Source organism: Mustela nivalis (genome assembly GCF_964662115.1).
Source record: "Mustela nivalis genome assembly, chromosome: 17".
NCBI classification, from domain to species: Eukaryota; Metazoa; Chordata; class Mammalia; order Carnivora; family Mustelidae; genus Mustela; species Mustela nivalis.
In genome coordinates, this window is record NC_139036.1 from 58,771,156 (window position 1) to 58,796,411 (window position 25,256).

General features: G+C 61.0%; 2 protein-coding genes and 1 long non-coding RNA gene across 29 annotated transcripts in view; 2 read left to right on the forward strand and 1 right to left on the reverse strand.

Annotated features, from left to right (window-relative positions):
- Window positions 1-7,929, forward strand: part of TNRC6C (trinucleotide repeat containing adaptor 6C) — a 146,166-nt gene extending 138,237 nt beyond the window's left edge. For all 6 annotated transcript variants that reach the window (XM_082705325.1, XM_082705327.1, XM_082705326.1 and 3 more), the window contains 3 exons: window positions 572-642; window positions 1,217-1,356; window positions 4,891-7,929. In XM_082705325.1, coding sequence (XP_082561451.1) covers window positions 572-642; window positions 1,217-1,356; window positions 4,891-5,251 — 572 coding nt within the window. In that variant the 3' untranslated portion in view covers window positions 5,252-7,929. The remainder of the gene's footprint in view (window positions 1-571; window positions 643-1,216; window positions 1,357-4,890) is intronic.
- A 399-nt stretch (window positions 7,930-8,328) lies between these two features.
- Window positions 8,329-25,180, reverse strand: TMC6 (transmembrane channel like 6). Of its 22 annotated transcripts, none has more exons than XR_014304471.1 (22): window positions 24,810-24,966; window positions 23,166-23,304; window positions 22,867-23,006; window positions 22,614-22,709; window positions 22,145-22,303; window positions 20,981-21,086; window positions 20,756-20,852; window positions 20,289-20,549; window positions 19,774-19,958; window positions 18,925-19,069; window positions 17,954-18,109; window positions 17,405-17,556; window positions 17,224-17,305; window positions 16,947-17,044; window positions 16,135-16,230; window positions 15,795-15,870; window positions 14,998-15,144; window positions 14,722-14,898; window positions 14,530-14,608; window positions 12,371-12,438; window positions 11,717-11,808; window positions 8,329-9,046 (listed from the first exon to the last, which is right to left on the reverse strand). XR_014304471.1 is itself a non-coding variant. In XM_082705335.1 (22 exons), the coding sequence occupies exons 2-21, from the start codon at window positions 23,219-23,221 to the stop codon at window positions 11,754-11,756; spliced, it is 2,418 nt and encodes an 805-aa protein (XP_082561461.1). In that variant the 5' UTR covers window positions 23,222-23,304; window positions 24,810-25,180; the 3' UTR covers window positions 8,329-8,605; window positions 11,717-11,753. The 22 variants fall into 22 exon arrangements, 20 of the variants coding, with proteins under 20 accessions (XP_082561461.1, XP_082561458.1, XP_082561457.1 ...); XR_014304472.1 differs by having other exon boundaries at window positions 24,761-24,913; XM_082705335.1 differs by having other exon boundaries at window positions 8,329-8,605; window positions 14,998-15,131; window positions 24,810-25,180.
- Window positions 12,371-13,788, forward strand: LOC309850866. The gene is made up of 2 exons (XR_014304483.1): window positions 12,371-12,461; window positions 12,850-13,788. It is a non-coding gene; the product is annotated as an uncharacterized lncRNA (long non-coding RNA).
- Window positions 25,181-25,256: the final 76 nt, after the last annotated feature.

The window sequence follows — 25,256 nt, forward strand, 5'->3', positions numbered from 1 at the left end:
CAGGGCCCCAGGGTCCGGCGGGTCTGCCAGAGGCAGGCGGGCCCGGCCGCCACAGCATCCTTCCAGGGGCCATGCTGGGCCCTTAGAGAAGGTGCTTCGGCCTTTGATACGTGCTTCTCCACAACATTTCCCTGGAGCAAAGGGCTTTTCAGGCCAGAACCCAGACCAAGCCCCTCGTCCGAATCAGGCCCGTATCCTGGCGCCGCAGTTCTGCCCGGCGCCGCCGGGGCCTCTGCCGAGCTGCGGCCGTGGGGCCGAGAAAGTCGAGATGGAACCAGCTGCACGTCACCCGAAATCCGCTTGGCGGCCCTGGGGGTCTGCCGTGTTAGCCAGAGCGTCTTAGACTGTCGGCTCTCGGGAGGGGGACAGGCGCTTCTGCCCTCCTCCGTCCGCCGTCCGGCCCCGGGGCGCCTGCAGGAGTTGTGGGGCTGGGTTCATCAAACCAAAAAGAGAATGTGGATTTTCAAAGGTTAGAAAGGCTTAGAGCGTGCAGTGGTGGCATGTGCCACCACACGTGGGGGCAGGAAGCCTCTGGAGGCCGTGCTGACGGGGCTGTCCCTGGCTCGTGCAGGTTCTGCCTGGAGCACCGACACCTCAGGACGGACAAGCAGCTGGCTCGTTCTCCGCAACCTCACGCCCCAGGTACGGCTACAGGTCACCGAGCAGCCGGGCACGGTCCCCAGAGTGTTCCCGCCACCCCCAGTGCATGCCAACCTCTGCTGGGGACCCTCACTCGGGCCCAGAGACAGCAGGGGCAGTGCAGGCAGACAACCTCCATGGTCCGGGGGGACTGTTTGCTTTTTACTCTTTTGAGGCTTTCAAACAGAGACGCTTGCCTCTAATTCTACCCACCGAGGAGTCATTTGTCCTATGCTCCCCTTTCCTGGGATCAGGGGCCCCAGGGCTGCCACGAACTGTGGGCTCTGTGTGAGGGGCCCCGGCTGGGTGGGTGGGAGGCTGCAGCCAAAACGGGGTCTTGTCTTCCTCCTGATTGACGGAATCCGCGGGGTATAACTGACACACCCAGGATTTAAAAGTTCATGGTAAATGACAGGGTGTGAAAGGTTAAAATCATGAAGTCATACATGCTGAGCCCTTGTAGAGACAGACCTTTGCCCAGGGGTGAGTACTCCGGGGCCATGTACATCTTCTTTGAAGAATGTCCTGGAAGAAGTGGCGGGAAGCTCGTTACCACCCCCTTTGCTTCCTCAATCAGATCGACGGCTCCACCCTGCGGACGCTGTGTTTGCAGCACGGGCCTCTCGTCACCTTCCACCTGAACCTGACTCAAGGCAACGCCGTGGTCCGCTACAGCTCCAAGGAGGAAGCCGCCAAGGCCCAGAAGTCCCTGCACATGTATGTGTCCTGGCCGCTGCCGGCTCTCCCCGCAGTGGCGCTGGGTTCGGGCTCCCTGGGAGCGTCCTGGGCTGCCGTGAGGAAGCGCCACAGGCACAGGCGCTCATCACCTCTCGGTTCCGGAGGCACCGAAGTGTCGGCGGGGTTGGTTCCTTCTAGGGCTTCTGTCCTTGGCCTGCAGGAAGCTGCCCTCTCCCTGAGGATGCGTGTGTCCCAACTTCCCTTCTCAGAAGGACACAGGTCATCATGGATTAGTGTTCGTTGATGGTCTCATTTTGCTTCCATGACCTCTTTGAAGACCCCTCTCCAAGTACAGGCACAGCCGAGGTGCCAGGGGCTAGAGCTTCCATGTGGGTAATCGGAGGGCCAGGATTCAAGCCATAGCAGGTATCTCGTGAAACGTGTTTCTTCTGCTGCGGAGTTGCCGTGGCCCTGCGCCCCAGTAGGGACAGGCACATAAAGTACAGGGCCACAAGGAAGCTGCTGTCTCCCCCAGGCATGTGACCCACCTTCCAGCACCCCCCCCACCCCCGCCGCTGCTCACAGGACGCCCTTGCTAAGCTGTGTTGGGGGTGGACTCAGTGACAGCCTTGGAGCCGTGGCATAGCTGGGTCCCACGGTGGTTCTGTTTTAATTTTCTGGGGAACCTCCAGAGTGCCTGAACTACTTCCCATTCCCCTGCGCAGTGAGCAAAGGGTTCTCTTCTCCACATCCTCCTCAACACTTGTGAGGTTTTGTCTTCGGGAGCCCAGCCGTTCTAACGGGGGTGGCGAGGTCTCATTGGGTTTCGATTTGCCCTGACGCCCAGTGATGCCCAGTGACGCCGAGCGTCTTTTCATACACCTCTCGGCCATCTGTATGTCTTCTTCGGAAAAATGTCTGTTTAGTTCCTCTGCTCATCTTTTAATCGGATTTTGGGGCTTTTGTTGTCGTCACTGAGTTACAGGACTGTGTATATATTTTGAAAATTAACCCCTTATCAAGTAAACACTTCGTGAATATTTTTCTCCATTCCATAGGTTGTCTTTTCATTATATGAACAGTTTCCTTGACTGTGCAGATTTCTAATTTGATGTAGACCTACTTATTTTTTTCTTTTATTGCTTGTGCTTTTTTTTTTTTTTTAAGTTTTATTTACTTAAGTAATCTCTGTGCACAACGCAGGATTCCAGCTTACAACCCCGAGATCAAGAGTCACATGCTCTTCCAACTGAGCCAGATAGGCGGCCATGTACTTTCAGTGTCATATCAAAAAACCATTGCCAAGACCAGTGTCAAGGAGCTTTTTCCCTGTTTTCTTCCAGGAGTTTTATGGTTCTAGATGTTATGTTTACACCTTTAATCCATTTCTCATTAACTTCTGTGGGTGATGGGAGACGTCCACCAGTCACTACTCCCCACGTGCTTCTCTAACTTTTCCAGCAAATTTGTTGGAGAGACTGTCCTTTCCCCACTGAGTGCTCTGGTGCCCTTGTCAAGTACAAGTCAGTTGTCTACATGGGGCTCTGTTTCTGGGCTCTCTGTTTTGTTCCACTGGTCTGTGCACCTGGGGTTTCTTGCCAGAACCATACTGTTTTGACTCCTAAGGCTTTGGAGTATAGTTTGAATTGAACGAGTGTGATAGCTTCAGCTTTGTTCTTTCTCAGAATTGCTGGGGCTGTTTGGAGTCTTTTGTGGCTCCACACGAATGTCTGTGAAGAATGCCGCTGGGATTTTTTTTTTTTTTAAGATTTTATTTATTTAAAAAAAAAAAAAGATTTTCTTTATTTATTTGACAGAGATCACAAGTAGGCAGAGAGGCAGGAAGAGAGAGAGGAAGGGAAGCAGGCTCCCTGCTAAACAGAGAGCCCAATGTGGGTCTCCATCCCAGGACCCTGGGATCATGACCTGAGCCAAAGGCTGAGGCTTTAACCCACTGAGCCACCCAGGCGCCCCAGCCGCTGGGATTTTTATAGACGTTACATGGAACCCAGAGATGGCTTTGAGTTGCCTGGATGGCCTCGCATTTTATCTTCTTCAGTCTCTTTTACTTAGGTCTTTTAGTTTTTTGTTTGTTTGTTTTTTAAGATTTTATTTATTTATTTGACAGAGAGAGGGATCACAAGTAGGCAGAGAGGCAGGCAGAAAGAGAGAGGAGGAAGCAGGCTCCCCGCTGAGCAGAGATCCCAATGCGGGACTCAATCCCGGGACCCTGAGACCATGACCTGAGCCGAAGGCAGAAGCTCAACCTGCTGAGCCACCCAGGCACCCCTAGTCTTTTAGTTTTCATTGTATAAAGTTTTCACTTTCCTGGTCAAATTTATCCCTAAGGGGGGTTTTTTTGTTGTTTTTAATGCTGTCATGAATGACATTTTTTTTTTTCAGATATTTCATTGTTAGTACATAGAAATGCAGCTGTTTTTCATATATTTGTTGCATATCCTGCAAACTTTACGGAACTCACTGATCACTTCCAGTCGTGTTTTTGGTTAGGTCTTTAGGGTTTTCTCTCTAAGATCACATCCTCTGCAAATAGTGACCGTTTCACTTCTTCCTTTCCGATTTGGATGCCTTTTTTTCTTTGTCTTGCCTGATCGCTGTGGCTATGGACTTCTTGTGGGGTGTGGAGTAGAGATGGCAAGAGCAGGCGCGCTTGCCTTGTTCCTGACCTTCGAGAAAACGCTTTCAGCCTCTCGCCATCGAGTATGATGTTAGCTGTGTGCGTGTCACGTACGGATGGCCTTTCTGACACAGAGCCACGTTCGTTCTGTCCCCTGTTTGTGGAGGCTCTTTAGCACGAAAAGTCGAGTGTCTTGTCAAACACTGTCACGGCATCTACGGAGACAGGAGGACTTGGATCTTTCCTCCATCCGTGTGATGTGTCACACTTTGTGATTTGGGCGTGTTGAACCATCCTTGCATCTTAGGAATAAATCCCACTTAACTGTGGATGTATTGTCCTTTTTATGTGCTGTTGAATTCAGTTTGCTTAATATTTTGTTGAGAATGTTTACACTGTGTTCATCAGGGATTTCGGGCTGTAGTTGTCTTGTGTCCTGATCTAGCTTTGGTAGCAGCATATCATGGGCCTCATAAAAGAGTTCAGGAGTGTTTCTTCCTCTCCCGTGTTTTGAAGAGTTTAAGAACTGGTGTTCATTCTCATGTAAATGTTTGGTAGAATTCACCAGTGAGATCACGTGGTCATGGGCTTTTCCTTGCTGGGAGGTTTGTGGTCACCGATGCAGTCTTCTTACTTGTTACTGGTCTGTTTAGATTTTCTGTGTCTCCATGATTCAGTCTTGGTAGGTCATGGTCATCTGTTTCTAGGGATTTGTCCATTTCCTCTAGGTGGTCCAGTGTGTTGGTGCAGAACCCTTCCTAGAGTTCTCAGGACGCTCTGCACTTCTGTGGTGTCAGGCAGTCCTATCTCCTCCTCCAGTTGTGATGGTATTTATTTGAGTCTTCTGTTTTTTTCTTAGTCTAGCTGAAGCGCTGTCAATTTTTTTATCTCCCAAAAAACCAGCTCTTAATTTTGTTGCTGTCCTGCTCTTTTAGGTGTGTTCTGGGAAACACTACCATCTTGGCCGAGTTTGCCGGCGAAGAAGAGGTGAACCGTTTCTTAGCCCAAGGCCAAGCGCTGCCACCCACCTCCAGCTGGCAGTCCGGCACGGGGACCGGCCAGACGCGGCTGGGCGCCTCGGGCAGCTCCCACGGCCTGGTGCGCAGTGACGCTGGCCACTGGAGTGCCCCGTGTCTGGCCGGCAAAGGAAGCAGTGACCTGCTGTGGGGCGGGGTCCCCCAATACTCCAGCAGCCTGTGGGGCCCGCCCAGCAGTGACGACGGCCGGGTCATCGGAAGCCCCACCCCGCTGAACACTCTGCTTCCTGGCGACCTTCTCAGTGGGGAATCCATCTAGGACCGAGAGGACCCCATGGGCGCCACAATCATCAGCACTAGGAAGAAAAAGCTGACCCTTTCCAGTCCGGGCGGCGCTGAGGACCCGCGTGACCTGAGCAGCCCGGCAGCCCTTTGAGTACCTCTGTCCAGTACTGAAGACGAGCCCTGGCCGCAGTCCTTGCGAACTGTTCACGAGACAGTGCGGGCTGCGCTCGGTCAGTGTCCCATGCTGACGACAGGATGTTCCTCATAGCTTTTTATTTTGTGTTGTCTTACGTTTGTATGGTGTGTTGTCGTTTTGATTTTTTAAGTATAAAAGCTGCTTAGAATAGTTCTATCATGAAGGGCACTTTTCAGATTGTGGGCTGGAAAGGGTTATTTTATCAAGGGGGGCGGGAGGGAGGGAGACGAGAAAGCCTATTTAAAACGAGCCTGTGACGATTATGCACATTACCAGAGGCGGGCCCCGTGATCAGGGGGAGCTGGTGTCCATCACTGGGCGCAGAGCACGGGCTCCACGCGGCGGGCCTGGTGGCCCAGGCCGGCGAGCTGCGCGGAGGCGGCGGCCTGCAGCCTGCTCTCTGCTCCCACGGGTCCGCCTATGCACATTACCCTTGTTTCATTACTTTTTCATGCCATTTTTTTTATCCCAAAAAATATTTTTTAAAAGTTAAAAAAAAAAAAAAAGACATATCAAACATGCAAATACTTGAATCCAGCAGGCCAATAAGGAAATGTGAACACTTGCCGCGTCGAATTCTACACTTCCAGGCTGACGTCAGTGCGCAGAAACAGGCTCTAGGAAACATTTCTGAGTTCACAGCCTATGTGCGTGTGCGTGTGTGTGGAAATAGAAGCGTGTGTGTGTGTGTGTGTGTGCGCGTGTGGGCGCACTTTCTGTGTCTGTGTGTTCCGTGTGTGAGGGATTTAACTGTGGGTTTTCCCTTTGATTCAGTATATGCTTTTTTTTTGGCGCATTGGTCAAACGTTTGTTACTATTATTAGCTTCTAACTTTGCACTGAGTGTCCCTGCCCTTCCTTTTGCTAATCCTATACATGAAAGAGAATTCATAGGACAGGGCCGGTGACAATTCACGTGTAAATGTTTACTCAAGGACTCTGTTATTGCGTTTAAAAATTACAGTGTATATCTCTGGAGAAATAATCTGTATACCTACCTTTAGCAGCTTTTTATTGTGGACTAATGCAAGAGAATTACCAGAGTATTGCACCGTGTTTCCATGTGGACTAGAAAGTGAGAGAGAAGACAGCTGTTGCAGAACTGTGGCCATAGATCCTCGCGGAGACCGGACGGCTCCGCGGGAGGAACGGAGACAAGCACTTGGACGTGGGTGGTGACCGCTTTCGGAGGAGCCCGTGCTCAGGGCTCCCACCTGTTTACAGACCTTTTTTTCTCCTTCAGACTTTAAAATAAAAAAATTTTAAAAAGGAATTTAAAAAAAAAAAAAGAAAAAAAAAAGAAAAAAAAGAGACTTCCGTGGTAAAGAAACCTATTTTCAGAATGCAGATACGCTACTTCAGAGCTCTGGGATTGAACAGTGTCGTCACTTCCCTCCGGCCATCGTTGTGGACTGTCGATTGTCCCCCTTCGTCGAGGTGACGAGACGTTGTGGTCACTGTCTTGCACATGCGGACGCGCTCTCAGGAAAGCCAGGGTTCCCGAGGGGCAGCTCCACACCATTTCATGTATTTTGTAACCCAACTCCTAGCACTGAAGATGTTATTAAAAAACAAACAAAAAAAAAAAAAAAGAAAGAAAAAAAAGAAAAAAGGAAAAAAAAACACAAAGAAGAAAAATACCTAATCTCTAATGTGTAGCAGTTACATATTTACCAAATAACGGACTCAAAAGAAATAGATGTTTGAAGAGTGCTTTATATATTAAAAATTGCTTTATGTTTTAAAAATGATCAATGTTTTGATTGTTTTGCAAGAAAGACAGACAATGGAGTAACATACCCTCAAGTATGTTTAAAAATATATGAACATTGTGCTCCCTGCCTGCTTGATCAGGAAACTTGTGCATTACATTTTTTTTAATTAGCTTTTTAATGGTTTTATCAAAACAAAACAAAAAAGAACAAAAAACAAAAAAAAAAAAACAAAAAACCCACAAAAAACAAAAAAAGAAGGTCCTGCAAAATTGCAGATCAACAAAAGCTGGTTTTATAGAGGATCATGAACTATGCACAAACTGGGTTCAAGACTTGTTTTCTCAAGCTGAGTCGTGTGTTAGCGAAACAAACCTTCCTCAGAGTACTAGCATCTCATTGCCATTACATGCGCTCTATATATTCGATGTACATACCCTCACGTGTGTATATCAAATATATGTGCGTGCGTGTGTGTGTGCGTGTGTGCGTGTGTGCACCAGACGGCGCTCCTGCCGCCGCTTCGCATCGAGCTGTAGAAGAACTGAGAACTTTAAATTGGGGATGGAAGTAAAGACTCTGTTTGTTTGTTTTTGGGTTTTATTGACTTTTTTTTTTTAACCTTTTTCTTTTGAGTTAAAAGATGTCTGTAACTCTGAGATTAAAAAACAAGTTTGTGGCTTTTAATGTTTTTTCCTCATAGAATGTGATCGTTGAAGAACACGCACCGAAAGTTGCTTTCCGAAGTACAACGCTTTGTTGAATCTTAATAAATTGCAATTTTTTTCTTGGCTGTTCAAAGAAATGTGTTTTTTGATTTTTCACAGACAGCATCGATTTGCGCTTTGTACGTGCTGGGGAGAGCGCTGTTGTGCCGTCCGCAACACATGCCCTGCCTCTGCTCATGACATCCTTAGAGAGTCTCCCTTAGGTAATCACATGAGCTCTGAATTTCTGTTGTTTGGTTTATAATTTTACCATGTGTTTTGCGGCTTTGCAGTTCGCACTGAAACCTTACTGCTGATCACCCAGAGGCCGCAGCAGAGAGGGTGAGCTCGCCGCCACCGCCACCACCTGAACCCGCCGCACCGGAGATGTAGCTGGGGCCCGAGGGCCGAGTGTCCCGGCTGAGGACTGTGCCTTTGTCACCGGTGACCCAGTTTAGGCCTCGGAAATATTTGGACCAAAGAGAGTAATGAAGATCTTTTGTGTTTCCTGGACATTTTATTCATATATCCTTGTAAAGTAGCCTCAACCTGTGAGAGGTGACGTTCACAAAGCATTTTGCACAGAAAGAGCGGACGGACCTCAGGCCGCCGCAGGAGGCTGTGGCCTTGTCCCTGTGGCATCCCCGGGGGCAGCAGGAGAGCCAGCCCACTGCAGACACCAGGACCTTCGTCACTTGGGCAAGCGTCGGTGCTTCTGATCACCGGGGTTGTAAAGACGGTCTCTGGGAGGCGAGCCAATGTGTCCTCTGACCCCTGCTCAGAGACCAGCACAATGAGTGCCTGGGACAAGGGGTGAGCGCTCGGCTCTGCCCGACCTCTTCGGAAAGTCACGAAGGACAGCGCTGAAGGGCGCCGGTCGGAGCGTGAAGAGGACGGCCGGGAGGCAGGGCGGGAAAGCGGGAAGCACAGCGAGCCTTCCTCCGAGCAGGGCCCGGCGCAGCCGGAGTTCGGGGGAGCGCCTGCTCTCCCGGGTCACGGCCCCCGGGAACATCCAACGCCTGCGCGGGGCTTCCTGCAGGCGGTGGCGCGGCCCCGGGCCCAGGAGGCCGGATTGGATTTTGACAGCCTGGGGGAAGCAGGGGACGGTGGCTGACGCAAGGTAAACTGAGACCCGGAGTGACTGCTCGTGAGACCGGGCTGGGGGGTCCCGGTACCCCTGGTAGCAGACCCCTGGTAGCAGAGAAGGCTCCGTGTCTCGAATCAAGAAAACAGGTGTGGAGCCACGCTTCTTACGAAATTGTTCTGACCACACCGTGGGGGAGTGGCAGAGACCAAAAGGGTGCAGTGGGTCGTAGCGGGAACTCAGAGAGAGCGAGGTCTGAACGGCAAGGAGACAAAGATGAGAGCTGAGTGCTGAGCACGTGCTTGCTGACCGGAACGAAAATAGAGACGGGCATTTCAGGAAGATTCTTCCCAGGGACAGCACATCCAGGATGGACCAGGGAAAACCTATACCCAAGTCCCGGTGGAGTCACCCTTAATCTGCCAGCCCCATGCACCACACCTCAGTGTGAGACTGTGCCTTGGCTGTGAAAGACAGAAGCACGTTTCCAGAAGCCCCTAAGTGGGCTTAGTAGACCCCAATCAGATGCTGCCTACAGCACAGAGCGGTGGTCCTCAACCCAGCCGTGTGTTAGAATGATCTGGACTTTTTCTTTTTTAAGATTTATTTGTTTGACAGCAAAAGAGACAGCAAAAGCAGGAACACAAGCCAGGGGAGTGGGAAAGGGAAAGCAGGCCTCCCGTCGAGCAGGGAGCCCGAAGCGGGGCTCCATCCCAGGACCTTGGTACCATGCCCTGAGCCAAAGGCAACCAACCCCTCAAGGACTGAGCCACCCAGGCGCTGCCAGGAACACCTTCCAAACCAGGGCAAGCTGCAGCCTTGGGGGTGCGCCCCCGGCTGGTTCCAGTGAGCAGCCGGGCTTAGAAGCAGTGGCGCGCATGGATCTCGTCATCGGCCCCAAACAGCTACAGGCCTCGCGCCCACTGGGACAGCAATCCCTAAAAGTTCAGTCGGCAATTACAGCTCATTGTTTTTTCCAGATTTATTTCAGAGTGTGTGCAACGGGGAGGTGAAGAGGGAGGGAGGGCGCCAAGTGTGGAGCCCAACGGGGAGCTCGATCTCATGACCCTGAGATGGAACCGGAGTCGAAATCCAGTCGGGCACCCAACCGACTGAGCCACCCAGGTGCCCCTCTTTATTTTAAAGCAAAACGGGGCCAAGGATGGTGCTAACTAAGCTCTCTAGAGGACCTGTGTCTCGCACTCCAGGAGCTGCAGGAGGTGACGAGCTGGGCTGGGCAAGGTCACAGCTGGGCAAGGTCAGAAAACACGCCCAAGACTCACGGCTACCAGGTCAGATGCAGGCCCGCTCCCCCAGGGGCTTGACTGCAGCAGGAACCCTGCGAGACGCGCCAACCAGAGGACCCCGGCCACACGGGTATCAGAAACAGCGGGACGGGGGGCAGACGGACACAAGGAGAGCTGGTGCACACGGTGGCGGGGTGGGCCAGGCAGCCTCGGGCAGAACTTCTCCAGAAAACCTAGGTTTTGCTCTTAAGGCCTCGCAACTGCTTGGATGCGCCCCCCTCCATCACTGGGGATAATCTTCAAGTCAACAGCTGTCCGTGTTCAGCGCACACCCCAAGTCCCTCGACAGCAGCACGTGCGACTGCCCGACTGAGGGACAGATGCGCAGAGCACTAGTCCTGTAGGAACCTGGGCAACCCTCCCACTTGTCCCAGGCAGGCGACACGGACGGCAGTGCCAGCCCAGCCAAGAAGTGGCCAGGTTGCGCCTGCCCCCCCTACCCCATGGGACGGTGTATCTATGACCAGAGGGAGGCGCCAGGAAGGGTGGCGTAGCCCAGCGAGCCCTCGGCCAGCCCCACGCCTTCTGAGACTTCCACCCAGCTGCACCCTGCGGTGCTCATGCCCGAGGCACAGGGAAGACCGGTCCGGGACTAGCATGAGCTCTTCGCAGAGATCTCAAAGCTCCAGGTCGGGGCATGGCCATGACCAGCCCAGGAAGCCTGAGCTGTCGGGGGCACCAAGGGCGCCATCGCCCACCTACAGAATCTAGGTGATGCCCGGTGAGCCTCTAGGCCACATCAGCAGATGGCACCTGTCCCTGCCCGTCTGCCAAACAGGAACACCCCCAAGAGACCATCTCAGAAAAAGGCGGTTTGGGGGAGCATGGGCCCAGCTGGGGACACTGCCAGTGCCGGGGGCATCTCCACTGTGGTTTTGACCTTGGCCCTCCCCACTGCCTCACCCAGGCCTGACCTTTCCTCTTCTGGACCCCCCAGCCTCTCCTTCAATGTGCCCTGCACGTGCCCTGGCCTGATGACCACTGAGCATCAGCACTGACGGCTTCATCGCCCTGGACACCGCCCTCCCGGCTCGCTGGCACAAGTGCGAGCCCCCAGGGCACAGGCCGGTCAGGGGCAACCTTCAAGCCGTGCCGTGGTCCACCCTGCCATCCGGGGCTTAGCCAGCAGAGGGCACCCTGCGCTCCGTGCCAGGTGGCCCCCAACCCACACCTCGGAGGGCACTGGAGGGCGGAGCATTCAGTCAGAAAGAGGAAGGGGGGGCGGGGCCTTCCCACGCCCTCCGCCCAAGGCTACGCACCGGGTGAGGGCACATGGCACAGCAGGCCCGCCTATGAGCACAGAATCCCAGGGGCAGCTCATCTTGCAAAACATGTTTTATCAGAATAAATAGTCCCCGCAGGACACCGTCCACAGGTGCCCCCCCACTTGCCCACCCTCCTCCAGTGCCGGCCTCGGTGCGCCGCAGAGTCCCTGGTTGGCGTCCGCACCTACAGGGCCAGGGGAACAGAGGGCGGCCCAGGCCCAGGCCGCACCTGTGAGCAGACGCGGAGCCTCCAGGCCTGTCACATCCTACCAGGCGTCCGGATCGTCCACCAGCCTCTCGGTCTCCTGGCTTCTACCAACCCTGCCAGAAGGGGGAGTCAGCGAGGAGACCCAGGGACCCGGTGGGAGGCTGAGGGGTCCCTCCAGGCGGGCCGAAGCCAGACACCCAGCAGCCCCCTCAGGAGCTGCCTTCAGGTGTCCCGAGCGTAAAGACACGTCTGGACAGCCTCAAAGGGCCGGACAGACCTCCCCTGTGTCTGCAGGTGAGCGGGGTGGGGCGGGGGGGTCAGACGGCTCAGTCTGGGGGTCCCTGCTGCCCAGGGATGAGCCCCAGCACCTCCGACGGCCCCCCTGGCCCGGCACGTGCACCCCCTGGGGGCAAAGAGGGCCAGCTCCTGGGCACTCCAACTTAGGAAGTAAAGGGCCCCGGCGCCCAGCTCTGCCTGCCCCACACACACTTCTTTCTTCTCTAATTTCCTTTTCTCGCCAGACTTCACCAGGCTGGAGCAGGAGAGCCGGGAAGGAGGCGGCCAGGGAGCCCCACGCCCCCTCCCACCTCACCCCGAGCTCTGCATGATGCCCGGCCCTGGCCCCCTCCCCCCAACACTCATGCACCGAGTGCCCGACCCCTCCAAGGCCCTCACCTGCTCCTCTCCTTCCTCTCGTAGACGGAGTGAAGCCTGTTGATCAAGAAGACTTTGTCTTCCCCCTCCTAAAAAGGCCAGAACACAAAGGGTGAGTGGACAGTCGTCCCTCTGTCCAGAACAGACGATTCCACATGACAAGCACAAAATGTTTAAAGGGGGAAAGGGCACCAAACGACAGAAAAACCAAGAGCCAGGCAACGGGCATACATAGAGATAGATCTAAACCTCCTAGTGGCCAAGGCGAAAAAGGACATGTGACAAGGGCCCAGGGAAGGCCACAGAGTCTGCCTGACTTCATTTAAAACTGGCATCGCCACTTACTGACTCTGAGTTGGGCAAATTACCTCCCGTCTGACCTCAGAGTCACCATCTGTAAACGGGAGATAAGGGTGCCTGCGGCGTGGGGCTCTGTGAGCTTCTACTGTTCTAACGACCACCAAACTGGTGGCTTACGACAACACAAATTGGTCTTTCAGTTCTGGAGGTCAGCAGTCCCAAACGGCTCTCACTGCGCCAAGGATCAAGGTGTCAGCCAAACCAGGGACTCTCGGGAAGCAATCTTTCTTCCTTTTCCAGCTTCTGAAATCTGCCCATAGCCCTTGGCTCTCTGCCCCTTCCATCCGAGTCAGTGGGTACAGAAGGCCATGTCTGCCCTGCCCAGACCCGGGAAGAGCCACTCCAGGGGCCTAGCCGAGCCCAGACCTGCAGCTCCCACGCCCTGCCCTGGTCTGCAGCAGGGGCCTGCCCGGAGAATGGTCTTCCTGCTCCCAGGTGGCTAGCAGGTAGAGCTGGGACCCTCCTCCCGGCGCAGCTGTGCACCCACTGGCCCCACCGCCACCCCAGACCACACAAGCGCCCTGATGCACCACATGATAGGGCAGCAGCTGGCTGGCAAAAACCCAGACCTCGGCCAGAATGCTTGGCCTCAAGCCCTGCTCCCTGGGGGTAAAAGGGAAGCAGACCGGGGCTCCTAGTGTGTTCCCTGAGCCCCCCAAGAAGTGGGAGCTGTCCTTAAGGGACCTTCCTGCTTGGGATCCGGGCCCTGCACTGATGAGCCAGCAGCCGGGGCCCCCGCCTACCACCCCCAAGCCTTGTCCTGCCCTGGCTGAGACCCCAGCACGCGCCAGATGAGGTGCAACCCCAGCCCCAGGTGAACGCCAGGCCACAGGCACTGCCGGCTCCACAGTGGCTCAAGCAACCAGCAGGCAGAATCTCCCGAAGGAGGGGTGCCTGGTGGATTAGTGGGCTAAAGCCTCTGCCTTTGACTCAAGTCACCATCTCAAGGTCCTGGGATCGAGCCCCACGTTGGGCTCTCTGCTCAGCAGGGAGCCTGCTTCCTCCTCTCTCTGCCTGCCTCTCTGCCTCCTTGTGATCTCTCTCCCTCTCTGTCAAATAAATAAATCTTTAAAAAAAAAGTCTGCCGAAGGGGAACAGCCACGAATAGACTGATAGCAAGGCCCAGGGTGAGGTCAGAACACCCCCCGCGTCTCCGTGGAGCCCCAGGGTCACTGGCAGGTCCAGCTGAGCAGACCGCAGCAGGACACAGTCCCTCGGGCTGGGCTGGAGCAGCTCGGGGCTGGCAGGTTCCCAAGGGCCGACCGTGCAGTGGGGTCCCGGCACCCTGGGCTCCGAGCCCCACCCTGCCTCTCACGCTTTGGTGATAAACTACACGGGCTTAATAAAACTGATTTAGGGGGTGCCTGGGTGGCTCAGCCAGTAAAGCGCCTGCCTCCAGCTCCGGGCGTGATCCCAGGGTCCCAGGATCGAGAGTCCCTGCTCAGCGGGGAGCCTGCTTCTCCCTCTGCCTCCGGCCTGTGCTCTTGCTCTCACTCTTCGTCTCCAGTAAATTTAAAAAAAGTTAAAAAGCTCTAAATCCAGGCCCACTTTCACCCTTACTCCACTTGTTTGGAAAACATGGGTCCCCCAAGAAGTCCAAAAGCAATTTCCAATACCTCAAAGACCTCCCCAGAGACCCTGCGGGGCCGCGGGCCCTAAAATGCCGGAGCCGCAATCCCACCCGGCTGGAGCCCTGCCCCGGGGGTGTCGGGGCGGCCGCCGCCACGCTGCCCAGCTCTGCTCAGTGCCAGCCTCACGCGGGAATGTGTCCTGTGGCCCACAGAGCCCCTGGGTGGCCGGATGGGGGGGGGGACACTCACGTTGCTGATCTGCTCCTTGAGGAGGCAGATGACCCTCCGCTGTCCCTTCACCACCTGGATGTTGAGGTAGATCACGGCCCTGCGGGATCAGAGCCAAGCGGTCCGGGCTGAGGGGGTGGGGGGAGAGGGACCCGCGTGCGGAGGGACGGGCCGCGGTCCCCACCCGGCCGGTCCCCGCCCGCCCGCACTCACAGCAGCAGGGCTGACACCAGGTAGACGGGGAAGGTGTTCTCCACCAGGTACCGGTGCACCCAGGGCAGCCAGGAGACCCGGGGGCCCGCCGCCTCCAGGCGGCGCACCCACACCTTGCCCGCCTCGTACATGGTGTCCAGGGTCCGGAAGGGGCCGCAGGTGCTGGAAGGCTTCACCCTGCGGGGAGAGGGCGAAGGCGACCGCCCCGTCACCCCACCCCGCAGCCCCGGATCCCGGGGCGACGCCACCCCCCGCCCGAGGCCGAGCACCACGCACTGCCACACGGCGTAGCAGAGGAAGACGGCGGCTCCCAGGAAGGAGGGGAAGCAGAGCAGCGAGACGAAGACGGTGCTCATGTGGGAGGCCAGCCAGGGTCTGCGGGGTGCCTGGCAGTTGGCCATCAGGCTGGTCTGGGGACAAAGGCTCACATTCACCACCGTGGGCTTTGGCCTGGGGCGGGTGGGGAGGGGCGGAGCTACCGGGGGGAGGGGGAAGGGGCGGTGCTTCTGGGAGGGGCCCTCCCACCCCAGGGGGCAGACAGTCCCAGGACTGTCTCCCCAGCCCGTAAACCGCCAGGCTGGTTTCCGGAGGGGAGACTGAGGCACACGAGGGCTGGTCTGTCCACCATCCCTCATATACGGAAGACCTGACAGGGACGGCCACCTCCGGTGGCTGGCGGTCTCCGCTGGGCCAGGCCCCGCACCCAGAACCTTATGAACGCCATCCCCAGCAGGCCCCCGCGGACAGGTCCCGCTGCAGAGACCAGGAGACAGGGCCGGAGGGAGAAGCTGGCGCTCCACGGAGGACACCCCAGCCCGGGACGGAGGAGCGGGCTCCCTCCCCTCGGCCCGGCTGCCCGGCCCCGCCCCGGCTGGCCCCCTCGAGCACCCGGCAGTGACCACGGACCCCAGCAGGATGCCGCCCAGCCCAGGAAGGGCAGTGATGCCGGGAAGGGCAGTCGGCCATTCCCTGGGGCCAGGGGAGGAGGGGAGGGGTCCAGAGCCCCAGGGCTCTGTGTCCCCCAGCCCCGTGGCCCAGCCTGGTGACTCCCAGGTCCCAGGGGACAGCCTTACCTTCTTGACGTAGAAGATGAGCAGCAGTTTGATGATCTGGACGGCGGGGAGGAGAGGACAGAAGAGGACCCCCAGCCTGGGGAGGCAGCGAGGGGGTGCGGGCTGCAGTCTGGAGGCCAGGGTCAGGACCCCCATGCTGCACCCCAGAGCGACAACGGCCGGGCTCAGGGTCACAACGAGACGGCCCCAAGGCCAGGCTGGGCACAGCCCTGCACAGATGGGAGGGGTCCGGGCCCAGGTCACCGCAGAACCCTCAAGCCAGGGCCTTGCTGCAGGCCTAGCAGGGAAGGGGCTCAGCCGTCCCGGGGGCCGGGCGATGCCAGCGATGCAGGTCACGCACCAGGTCAGGGTCTGCCCGTAAATCAGCTCCAGGACGTTCCCGGCAATGTCGAACTCTGGCTTCTCCCTCCTCTTCAGCTTCTTCTCAGAGATGAGCCTGGGGCAGAGGAGTCCCCAAGGGTCACGTGGGAGGGCCAATCCCATTGGCCGATCCCTAGGGGCAGGCACGGGGCTGGGGACCCTCCCCTCAGGCGCCTGGCGGTTGTCAGGGGACACGGCCGGCTCAGGGCCTCCACCTGAGGGGCTCCGGGCTCCGGCTGATTTCCTCTCCCTCTTTTTTCTTTTTTTTTCAACCAATCTCTACACCCAACGTGGGGCTCGAACTCAGGACCCTGAGATCAGAGTTGCATGCGCCACGCACGGAGCCGGGCGCCCCCCATCTTGGTCTTTTTTCTACTCTCGGGTATGAACATGCACAACAGGCCTCGGTTTTACTGACGGTTCAACTTCCCAGTTTAAAATTATCAAACTCCTCTCTTCCCAGAAAAAAACACAAACAAGAAAATAAAAGTAGCAGCTGCCCCGCGCCCGGCAGCGTTCTGGAAACACCCTCCCTCCGTCCCTTCTCCGCGCATGCGACGGGGACCAGACACCGCGCTGAAAACCCTCCTCCCCTCCCCCCGAAAACACGTCCTGCCCCGTCTGCGGCTTTGCTTGACCTGACGACCGCGCACAGGACAGGCTTCGCGGGAGCGGACAGACGCGCCCAGCGGGGACCTCCAGGCGCTCCCTGCCTGCCTCACAGCCCTCCCGGGGTGGGGGTGGGGCGCGTGGGGAGCCCAGGGGCCCCGGCGGCGCGTGCAGGGGCCTCACCTCCACACCAGCTCCCCAAACAGCGTGTCCAGCAGCACGAAGATGAAGTCCAGCACCGTGAGCCGGTAGAGCTCCTGGCCCACGAAGTTCTCCCAGCACTGGAACAGACCGGCCTCAGCCCCTGGGGACGCCGCAGCCCCGGCCCCCGCCCACCCCGGCAGCCAGCCCCGCGCCCAGACCGGGCCAGACGTACCACCCAGCCGGCCGGGGAGGGCCCTGCACCCCCATCCCTAGCAGCAGAGCAGCCCCCGCGTCGGGCCCCCGTGGCTTCCCTCACCTGGTCCTTCAGGGTGCCCACCCTGCGGCCCAGCCAGTGGTAGCAGAGGATGCCCAGGATGGCCATCTTAAAGATGAGGTTCCTGCAGAGGACAAGGAGGCGGGGAGCGCTGAGAGAGGCGGACCCGGGGGACAGAGGCCCCGCCCCAGGCCACCTCCCCCCGCCCCAGCCGGCCACACACCTGCAGATGGCCAGGTACACCTCCAGGACCGGGGAGTCCTGCCGCTCCAGGGCCGCCAGGCAACGGAACAGGTAGGGGGCCCCCAGGTTCAGGAGGCAGACCACCACAGGCAGGGCCAGCAGTGCCCCCTCCTGATCAGCGGACACTGGGCTCTGCAGCAGGAGGGGCGGCAGTGGTCACGGCAGATGCCACCGTTGGCAGGTGCCGCGGCCAGGAGGGCCCCCCTGAGGTGGAAGGAGGGGGTCAAACTGCCTCACATCACCCCCACCCACCCACCCCCCACCAGCAAGAGACTCCCCACCCCCAGGCTTCGGGTTCAAACCACACAGGAAGGGGGTGGGGACACAGGTGTCAGAAGAGAACCCGAAACAGCAGGGGGAGGGAGAGACAGGTGCAGGCGGAGAGCGAGCCACCCCGGGGGAAAAGCTGCCGGGGGTGGCAGGTGTGGGCGGGGTGGGGGGGGACAGTCACCAGGGACCATCCGAACTCAGCAGGGATCTGACCCTGCGGTCAGGGCCCCGGGGCCGTCCGTTCTCTCTCTGCCCGCACCTTGATCATGAGCTCCGAGAAGGCGTAGACGGCCATAGTGCAGCCCACCGTGGTCCCCAGGCAGAGCAGCCACACCAGCCCCAGCACGGCCACCTGCCGCAGCCGCCCGCACGCGCTCCGGGGGCCCTGCCGCCGCTGCTGCTCCGCCAGCAGCTCCTGCGGGTGGCCGAGCCCGTCACGGACCCGCGCACACACGCAGATGCACACGGGGCCCTGCGGGGCGGACACCGGGGATCCCGCCTCTCCCACCCCCAGTGCTGCCGCCCGTCCCTCCTGGCTGCGTGGGGCCCCATCTCCAGGCGCGAAGAGAACACAGGGCAGGGTCTCCAGGCCACGTCCTGCCCCCCAGCCCCGCCAGGCCCCAGCTGCTCCCACCCTGGGCTCCTGCTGTGTCCTGAGGCCCCGCCCCAACCTCCACCTGCCCCCATCCTCCCATCCTCTCTACCTTGGGGGTAGGCAGCAGCCCCCCACCCCCACCCCCGGCTGAGCAGGAACCCAAGGCGCGAAGCCAGGGTGTGTGCTGGTGGGAGCCCCGGGGATCCTGGCCAAGGGCCCCAAGAGCACCCGAAGCCCCTTGCCCTGGAGCCTCGGTCCCGCAGGTTCTCCAGCCCGGGGCTAAGGGCGACCTGAAGACTGAGGCCCCAGGATGGAGGACAGGCCAACAGCAAACACCCACCCTGGGCCCGCACGCACACAGACCTATGCTCTGAGCTCAGGCCGGCTCTCGGCCTCCCGCACGCTCGAGGGCCCTGGACACGGACCCCAGCAGCGGGCGAGAGGCAGCCCCAGATGAGACGGTCGTACGGGAGAAAACTCCAGGGCGATTCCCAGGGCTACCTGGTGTCCCCGGAACCGGGGTGACAGGCCAGGACCCCACCCTCATGCCCCGCCCACAGCTCTGGCCACGTGGGCCAAGTCTGCGGGAGCCAAGCAGGTGGGGACAGCAGCCTCGGGCCCCCCGAGTGGCTCACCTTCAGATGGGTTCGGATGTTGTCGCGCTGGAGGCGGGAGGCCCGTCTCTGAGTCACCTTGTGGTCCCAGGAGCAGAAGACGGTGACAGCATGAACCCCTGAGGCGCTGCCCACCCGGTAGCTCTCCCCGAAAGAGCGGGACATGCTGGAAGGGACAGAGCCAGGAGAGAGGTGACGAGGGGCACGGAGGCCGCAGAGAGGGCAGTCAGGATGCTCCCCGCAGCCAGAACCCAGCACGCACTCTGAGGAGCCCTCCGGGCGTGAGAGGGGCCCTCCGCTGGCCCCTACCCCTCCGCCAGCCCCGCGCTCCGGGGCCCCTGCTGCGGGATGCCGGTCACCCTCCACTGACCCATCTAACTCGCTGCCACCAGCCACACGTGGCTGCACCGGCACCCGCCGACGGGGCTGGCCGCCTCCTACACGGACATCGCGGCAGAGTACGCCCACTTACCCCAGGCCTTTTGCACGGCCTCTCGCAACAGTCAAAACACCCTCCTCCACTTCTCCCCCGCCCGACCGTATTCAACCCCCCTGTCTGACACGAGCACCTCCTCCCAAGCCAGCCTGGCTCCTCCAACGCCCCAGAACAGGCCGGCAAGCGCCTACAGGGCACTGCGTCTTCCCAGCCTCCTCTCTGGTCCGTCTTCTCCCCTAGACACCAAGTTCCTCGAGGACAGGCCCCACACTCACTCACCCTCCTGCCCTGAGCTGAGCACAGCCGAGGTCCCGAGACGCGAAGGGGATGCGCGGGTGGAAAGAAGGAAGGGGAGACGGAAGGGATCTATAACGAATGAATGAGGAGACGAGCGGTCGCCCTCAGAGCCCAGGTCACATGGGGGACGCGGTTACCTGTACACCAGCGTGATGCAGGTGATGAAGAAGGCCACCCCCACCGTGAAGAGGTAGGCCAGGGGCATGTTGTAGGGCAGGCTCTCGGCCTCGCGGCCGCACGGACCCCCCGGCGGGAGCGCGCACGCGTTCAGCGAGCTGTTACTGTAGTAGCCGTAGTACAGGACAGTGTAGTTGAAGCTGCCCTGCGGGGAGGAGGCCCCATGGAGTCACGGACCCTCCCCCTGCCCACCCCTGCCCCAGCCTCAGGCAGAAGAAGGGCGCCCACAGGGGCAGGGCGAGGAGAGGGCAGGGCAGGGGCAGTGAGGAGAGCCCAGGGGTCGACAAAGGGCCACAGCCATCCTGGGGCTCCCCGGCCCCGGGGAAGTCAGGGCAGGACGGAGGAGGCCACCCCCCCCCCCACAGGAGTCCCGGCACAGGCAGGGGTGGGGGCTCCCTGGAGGAAGCTGTGCGAGAAAGGGGGTTCGAAGGCGGGGCCCCGCCCACAGAGGCCCCCCACCCGAATGAGCCCTCACCCCGCCCGTGAGCAGCTCCAGGCCCGTGAAGCTGGGGGCAGAGCCCGGGGAGGCGGGCGGCGGAAAGGCGGCCTGCACGCCCACCAGGAAGGCGAGCAGCAGCGGCAGCAGCAGCGCGTTGAAGGCCAGCAGGGTCTTGAGGAAGAGGAAGTAGGAGAGCACGCTGGAGCCGAACCGGCCTCCGATCCGCTTCAGGGCGTAGCGCCAGGGCACCAGGGCCAGCAGGCCCGAGAGCAGCGCGAGCCCCAGGCCGTGCAGGGCCTGTGGGTACAGAGGCGGGAAGGGAAGAGGGGCCGCCCTGAGCCCCCGGGGAGGGGAGGCCAGACTCAGAGGTGTGGGGGGGGGGTAGCGCAGGGGGGAGGGCAGGTCTGAAGGCTGGGATACCCCACACACGGGGACGGCCACAGAAGGGGGGCCCCTACCCCTACCCGGCCGCCCAGGGCCCTCCGCAGACAGCAGACCCCTACCAGGACGCAGGCGTCTCGGAGCCGGCCACAGCAGGGGAGGAGCCCACGCCGGCCAGGCCGGCCCCGCCGCTTCCCCCTTGGGGTCCGGCTCTCCTCTCTGGGGACACAGGCGGCATCAGGGCGGGGCCAGGGATGGACCTGACAACCCCCAGGGGGTACCCGCCGCCCAGCCCTCCCCCACCACGGCAGTAGATCTGGAGACGCCCAAGGCCAACAGGCACTGACCGCAGGCAGCGTTTCTCGGCCAGGCCCAAGGGCATCCCCCGGAGCATGTGGTCCCGCTGGGCCACCGTCAGGCCCTGCAGCTCCTTCACCAGCAGGAGCCGCTTCTCTGCAGGAGGATGGGGCTGTCAGGGCCCACGGCAACCCTCCTTCCCTCCCGCCCGTGCCCGTGCCCCTGGACGAGGCTATCTGCCCCTGCTGGCCCTCCCCAGCGCAGACCTCCGCCTGCCCCCCAGCCCCAGACGACTGCTCTCGGCCTGCATCCCTGAAGCCAGACCCTGCTGTGCCCGCCTGTCTTCCCTGCCTATGAGCCCGGGGCCCATCCTCCTGGACCCCAACTCTCCTCCTGGGTCCCCACAAGCCTCCTGCTCTCACCCCCACCCTCCTGCTCACCAGTGATGAGGTCCCAACCACTCCCCCTAGCACCTTCCCCCTCACCAGCTCCTGCAAGGTGACGGGGGTCGGGGTCTGTAGAGCCACCGCCTCGCTCCCACCCTGGGAGGGGACACCACCTCACCCCAAAGTGACAGACAAGCGGACACCTGGCCAGGCCTGCAAAGCGCAAGTTGCCCAGAGCCCGCTCCTCCCCGCCCAGTCCATCACCTACCACAGGGCCTTGAGTAAACTGGGGAGGACACAGACAGGATCCCAGCACAGGGCCTGAGCTCCGGGCCCCTGAATGCCACAGGCGACCGGGTTGAGGCCTGACCTGTGACACTGGCCCTGTTATGACCACGGTCCCTTGTCCTCTAGCACCGCCACACCTGCCTCCCACCTCAGGGCCTTTGCACATGCCCCTCTGCTCTAGCGTCACTTCCTCCAGGAAGCCTCCCTGGATCCCTGTCCGGCCACGTCCCTCCTCAGTCCCCTCATCTGAGCTTGGATCTGCTCTTCCCTTTCGCTGGCTCCCGTCTGTTCTACTGGGCAGAAACACGGCACCAGACAGCGGGACCTGGTCTGCTCACCACCATCCCAGCCCACAGCCGAGAGCAGCGTGTGCAAACAAGTGCTCAGCACGGGCATGTGGGGTCTGGACACTTAAGGGCGCCATGTGACATGGGTCAAACCCTTCACAGTCCAGGCGGCCCCCACTGCTCGGCTTCTCTGCCTGGGCCCCCCGCCCACCACCCCCCCACCCCACCCCCATCGCCTAGCCCACTCTCTCACCCTCCTCCTCGAGGGCTGCAGGGTCGAGCTCCAGGTCGTAGAGGCGGAGGCTGGGCCGGGCCGAGCGCCCCACACTCCTGAGCTCAGGCCGGCTGACCCGGCGCCGCAGCTGGACCGTGCGGTTGTAGTACTGGGAGATGATAGCCCCGCGGCTCCGGCCTGTGGGCAGGTGGGGGGGAGGGTCGGGGGGGCAGCGCCGGCCTCGCCCCCCTGCCCCTCACCCCTGCTAGGGCCCATGAAGTCCATTTACTAGAGACCTCGGGCACCACTGTGTTCCCAAGAGCCTATTTTTATCCCTGGGACTCTGGAGTCGTTTCTGGAACCCAGCGAGGCCGCACGGGGCTGTGCTGGGGCTGCGCTGGGCCTCCGGGCAGTGGACGGCAGGTGCGGGGTGGAGGACTCAGCTCCACGCCACACAGATCCCGCTGAAAGCCCAGCCGCCCGGGCCCGGGGAGAGGGGCCCACTCACCAATGGTGCGACTGGGCATGCTGGCCAAGATGCGGAGCGTGGCTGTGCTGGGAGCCCCGGCATCCTCTGGCCCCGGTGGGATCCGGCTGCCCCTGCCTGCAAACCACAAAGACTGGTCGGGAGGTCCTGGAGACGCGGTGGCCGGCGGTCTCCCCAGCCAATCCCCAGCCCAGGCCCGCAGCTGGGAGAGGCTGGGAAGGTTCAGAGCCCCGCCCCGCGGCGCCTGTGCACCCGCCAGGCGGGGTGGGCTCACCTGTGGTCTGGGGGGCTCCAGCCCCCCGCTCCCGCTCCTGCAGCTCCAGCCCCTCCTCAGCCACCCACCGGCTCTGCTCCTGGATGAGCTGGTGGAAGGAGTCGTGCACGTCGCTCTCATCGTAGGGGCTGGGCTCCTGGCTGCCGGGGTGGGAGGCGGGCCGGGCGTCAGGACTCGGCTGACCCAGCCCTGCCCCAGCAGCCACCCCCTCCACAGGCCCTGCTCCTGGTGGCCTCTCCCGGGGTGCGGGGGGCACCTCTGTCCTCCAGCCCGCCACCCCCCAGCCCCAGTGCACTTACCCGTGGTCCTCTGGGGTCTCGGGAACATGGAGGACAAAGTTCAGTGGCTGGGCCATGTCTAGGACCCACGCCCAGCCTGTCTGCCGCCCTAGGGCAGCTCAGAGCCTGGACACAGCCTGCAAGGCCTCCCGCAGCCCATCTGCGGAGACAGGGAGTGGTGCACCGAGGTTGGCTTCCAGTGCCTGGTGCCGAACCACCCACTCCCTGGGGACCGTGGGGGGTGCCCACAGCCTAGGCTGCCAGAGCCGCTGCCTGACCCACCCCCACAGCCAAACACCGGGTCAGGTTAGTGACCCCCAATAAACCACATGCCAGATGGACCCAGGGGGAGTCCCTTCCACTGCCTGAGGGACAAGGGAAGGAAGGGGGGGTTCCGAGCAGTCCCCATAGGTTTCCTCCAGGGCGCCAGTCCCTGGGAAGGGGGAAGGGGGGCTGCGTGTGGACACAGCTCCTCTCCTCAGGCTCCGCCCCAGGTGTCCACGCCCTCTTTGGGGGGAATAAGGTCAGGGCCGCTCCCAGGCCTTCCCAGGCCCGCCCTGAAACCCCAGAGCACTTCCTCTCACAGGAAGCCCCTCCCACGGCCAGCCCTCCCCACCTCCCACCAGCTCCAGGGGCCTCCTCCAGCCGGATTCCCACCCCCCAAAACAGGGACCACTGCCCTCCACACTGGGCTGGGCTGGGCCACTGCAAGGTCACCAGTTTGCAGGAGACCGACTCCCCGACATTCCATCACCCTGGGGCCAGCGGGGCAGCTGGCTGCGGGGGAAGGGAGGCTGGGCATTAAACAGGACGCCTTTGTCCAGCCTTTGTCCTGGCAGAGAGCTCTGTCATCGCGGGGGACAACTGGAACCAGGGTGTCCTTGTCTGGGCGCTTCACCCTGGCGGAGCCCAGCCCTGCGCTGCCCAGGCCTAGGCCCTCCTCCCCCGCCTCCCCTTCCTCCGCGGGAAACTCAGCACTCAGAAAAGTTGGGCTTGGCTCAAGGGGGCTCACCTGGGCTCACCCAGGCACTGCCTAGGACTTCTGCCCCGCTGACGCCCAGCGGCCGGCACCGGACCCCAGGCCCCCAGGCCGGGCAGGTCGGGCCGCGTTTCCGGGGTACGGCGTTCCTAAGCCCTGAGCCAGGTGGGGAGGAGCAGGGTGGGGCGCGTCTCCGGGAACCCCGACCCGGCCGGCAGCGAGTCCGCAGGGAGCAGCAGCCGCCGGGGAGAGCCGCAGCCCAGCCGCAGGACGCAGGGGCGGCCCCAAGTCCCGGCGCCCCCCGACCCCTCTCCCCGCCAGCCTCCCGCTCCCCCGCCCCGACCGCGCGACCCGGCCCGGCCCGGCCCGCGGGCATCGCCGCTGCCCTCCCGGCTGGGGGGCCGGCTGGGGCGGGTCCCGGGGCTGCCTGGGCGGCGCGCCCGTCCGGAGAGCGGGAAGCGTCAGGCCACCCGCGCGGGAACTCTCCGCCAGGGGGCCCCGGGGGCCCCAAGGAGTGGGGAGCGGGTGCGGCGGCCGCCGCAGGGGAAGTGGCTGGGCCGGGAGGACCCGGGCGCCGCCCCCAAGCCCGGGGCCCCGCGGCCTCGCCCGGACCCGCACCCCGATCCCCGCCGCTCACCCGGGGGGCGCGGGGGAGGACGGGCCCTGCGCGCTCGCGAGCCGCTCACCTGTCCCCGGAACCGCGGTCCCGGCTGCACCACCTGGGGGCGGGGCCGCGGGGTCAGGGCGGAGGGAGGGACCGGGAAGGGGAGCTCGGGGGCGACCTGGGACCGGCCCACGTGGTTGCTGGCCTTCGGTGTCACGTGACCCGGCGCGCCCCCGCGCAACCTTGCCCTCCCCCCCCCGCCCCACCCCCTCGGCCGACTGCCGACCCGGCCCCGCCTCGCACCGAGGTCTGAGCAGGGTGCGGGCGGCCGAGCGTCCGGGTCTGAGTCCACAGTGTCAGCGGGACTCAGTTTCCCCAGGTTTCAAGTGGGGACAACACTTCTCCAGCCGCCCTTTTCCCGGGGCAGTGATCAAAGCAGCCCGCCGCTGGGGAGCCCTGGTGATCGGCGCCTTGCGACACCGGATTGGGTAACCCTTTCCTCCACACCACCCCCTGCTGACCAACGACT

Excerpts from the sequence above, each read along its gene's own strand:
- TMC6 (XM_082705330.1), bottom strand. The coding sequence starts at position 23,221 with ATGGCCCAGCCACTGAACTTTGTCCTCCATGTTCCCGAGACCCCAGAG. Across the intron at positions 20,853-20,980 it reads GCCGAGAAACGCTGCCTGCG|AGAGGAGAGCCGGACCCCAA; the intron begins GTCAGTGCCTGT and ends CTGTGTCCCCAG. Across the intron at positions 15,132-15,794 it reads TCATCTTCTACGTCAAGAAG|ACCAGCCTGATGGCCAACTG; the intron begins GTAAGGCTGTCC and ends CTTTGTCCCCAG.